This window comes from Papilio polytes, unplaced genomic scaffold (genome assembly GCF_000836215.1).
Source record: "Papilio polytes unplaced genomic scaffold, Ppol_1.0 DF821289.1, whole genome shotgun sequence".
In the NCBI taxonomy this organism is placed as follows: domain Eukaryota; kingdom Metazoa; phylum Arthropoda; class Insecta; order Lepidoptera; family Papilionidae; genus Papilio; species Papilio polytes.
The window spans coordinates 4,831,363-4,833,905 of NW_013527915.1; the positions used below are offsets into that span (position 1 = coordinate 4,831,363).

A 2,543-nucleotide genomic window follows, 5' to 3' on the forward strand; every position below is an offset into this window, starting at 1 on the left:
CCCCGCCCGCCCGCCGGGGGTCACCGGCACCTCCAGCCCGGACACCGCGCGCTCGCTGATGCCCACTGGAATTATAATTGCAACCTTAACTACATGAAACAACCTTTTTACAACGACTACTTCTTCTGCTATTGAAGTTATGAAGGAAAGCAACTAATACTTACTTTCAGGAAGGAGATCTAACTGGCGTTCTTGTCCGAGAGGTTCGCTGGAGACGTTATTTACACCCGACACCCATCGCAACATGTCTTCCACTCTGAAATACGATATGGTAATCTTAGGGACTTCATCAACATAGTTGCAACAATTTTAAATTCAAGAAAGACGTAAAAATAATTTTTGTTTAATATTTTGTATTACCTGTGGTTTTGATTTTGATGTGTGTCAACGGACGTGTCCTGCCCCAGGGGCTCTCTGCGAGCGTCTCTGGGCAAACTCTTGCTGCCGTAGATTTGTACTCTCTCTGCCGCGTCCAACCAAACGCCACTTCTAGAAATTCATAATATTGACTTTGGTTAGTTACACACAACACACATTAAATGTGAAATGGAGGGATCTCTTAGTATACCCAGGTCCGGAGAACTGCATGGAGAGTCTGTTGGAGTGCCGTTGGAAGTGCTGTCCGTTCGGCGCGCGCTCGGCGTCCGGCGGCGCGCGCGTCTCCTCGCGGCACACCACCGCCGCGGACCAGCGCTTCGTCTGCTCACACACCTACACAAACATATTCATACCTGGAATTACGTGATAACCAACATCCATACGTCCAACCTACTGTAAAACATAGTAGATTAATTTAGTTCACATCATTAACCCTGAGATTCAAGTTGTTCCAAGTGTATCAATTACCAATATCGGTACCTTTAGGTAAAACAACTTCAAAGACCGGTTATAATTCTGTCATATCGTGTATTGACAGTGGGTTGGGGCTGAAAAATAACTGGTTTACCTAGATACGTTATCGCTGCGTTAAATGGAAAGTCAACTGATATCTACGTCGGACTGTGCAATGAACCTGACAGAGCTCCCATGAGGCTGAGTTCGATAAATGGATAAAATAGGTTTGTGTATACGAAAAGTAAAAGATACATATGAATATATTTGTTCTTCTTTTATTATTCACGACTTACACGACCAACAAATAGGTTTAAGCACAACAAAAGGCGTTATATTACAATTACTCCAAGTACGTCTTCTAACTTAAATTTCTTAAAGCCCATTTGACGAATATAGAAAGCATAGATCCAACCCCCTCTGTAGCATTAACCGCCGTCACAAAGTGGCCATTGACTGATAAGGTAATAGTTGATGTCCATTGATGCTGACCTGTCTCTGCGGCGGCATAGTATCCTGGTGCAGTGAGGGTTCGCTCCCGCGGCGCACCTGCAGTCCGCTGGCGCCGTCCTCCAGCGCCGCGCCCCCAACTTCCACGCACGACTCTGTAACGCCTTGCCCCGTTCCCGCACCCGCTCGCATGCTCCCGCCCGCGCTACCAACGCTCAGACCACCGCCGCCCTGGACAAACAAAAATGATTTACTGCCACTCACTGGTTTAATACCAAGTTTCTTAAACATAAAGGTACACTAAGGGATTCACTTAGAGTAGCTTTATGTAATGATGATACGTACAGGATGTAGTTTTGGTTCTGGTTTACTAAAGTTTATCAAAAAAATTTTAAAGGAAACATTTAGCGTTTTATAGAATACTTTACAGCGTGTGACTACTAACTAGTTAACTTTATATGCCCTTGACAACAACTTTATATGCCTTTGAACTTGTAGGTGTGATGACAGGACTCGGCAATATTGGATGTTATAATCTTATTTACTTACCATTTGTATGTAATTGACCACTGACCACTTACTTCGCGTTTACACTGAGCTATCTCGAATAAAATGAACTATTGTTTAGTTTGACGGGATAATGATAAAGTGTTGTAACTCTAAAAAGAGAAAAAAACGCAAAAAATTTTTTCACAGTATTACTATGATAGAAAATAATAAACTTGATTGGATAAGAATGTTAGGATAATAAACGATTTTTTTAACATTTAGTTGCATATCGATATTGCAAAAAAATGTCCCATATAAGACAAAACACTCAAATAGACTAAGTAAGAAATGTATGTAATGTCCCCTTCCTTAGATTCGACTGGTTAGGGAACTACAGGAGGAAAAAAACCTCTTCTGTATTTCCCTTATTTGCAAAAGCAACCTTTCAACTAGCTCAATTGGCGCTTGTTTGCTTTCTTAAAAAATAAAAGTTTTAATATTATGTTTTATTTATTTCAAATATGGGTAGATTTTTGTTAATTTACTTATATATCAAATTGACGATACTTATGTATTATACTTATGTTCATAAAAATAGTAAAAAAAGAAAAATAAAAAATAATGTTTTCCAAGTTACAACACTTTACATCTCATTCGCCTTATCAACTAGCGTTGATATCATTTGGCTTTTGACCTCTCGAATTAAAGCTTCATCAATACCTGGCCAGTTTAAAAGATACTTGTCGTGATGAACAACGACCCTTCTACCTCTA

At 40.3% G+C, this 2,543-nt stretch overlaps 1 protein-coding gene across 1 annotated transcript in view; it reads right to left on the reverse strand.

The window, feature by feature from the left end:
• The window catches only part of LOC106109141 (partitioning defective 3 homolog), a 19,252-nt gene that overhangs the window by 5,240 nt on the left and 11,469 nt on the right, over positions 1–2,543 (reverse strand). The window contains exons 4-8 of the mRNA XM_013290545.1: positions 1,324–1,512; positions 569–711; positions 361–489; positions 165–256; positions 7–65 (exon numbers count right to left, since the gene is read on the reverse strand). Coding sequence (XP_013145999.1) covers positions 7–65; positions 165–256; positions 361–489; positions 569–711; positions 1,324–1,512 — 612 coding nt within the window. The remainder of the gene's footprint in view (positions 1–6; positions 66–164; positions 257–360; positions 490–568; positions 712–1,323; positions 1,513–2,543) is intronic.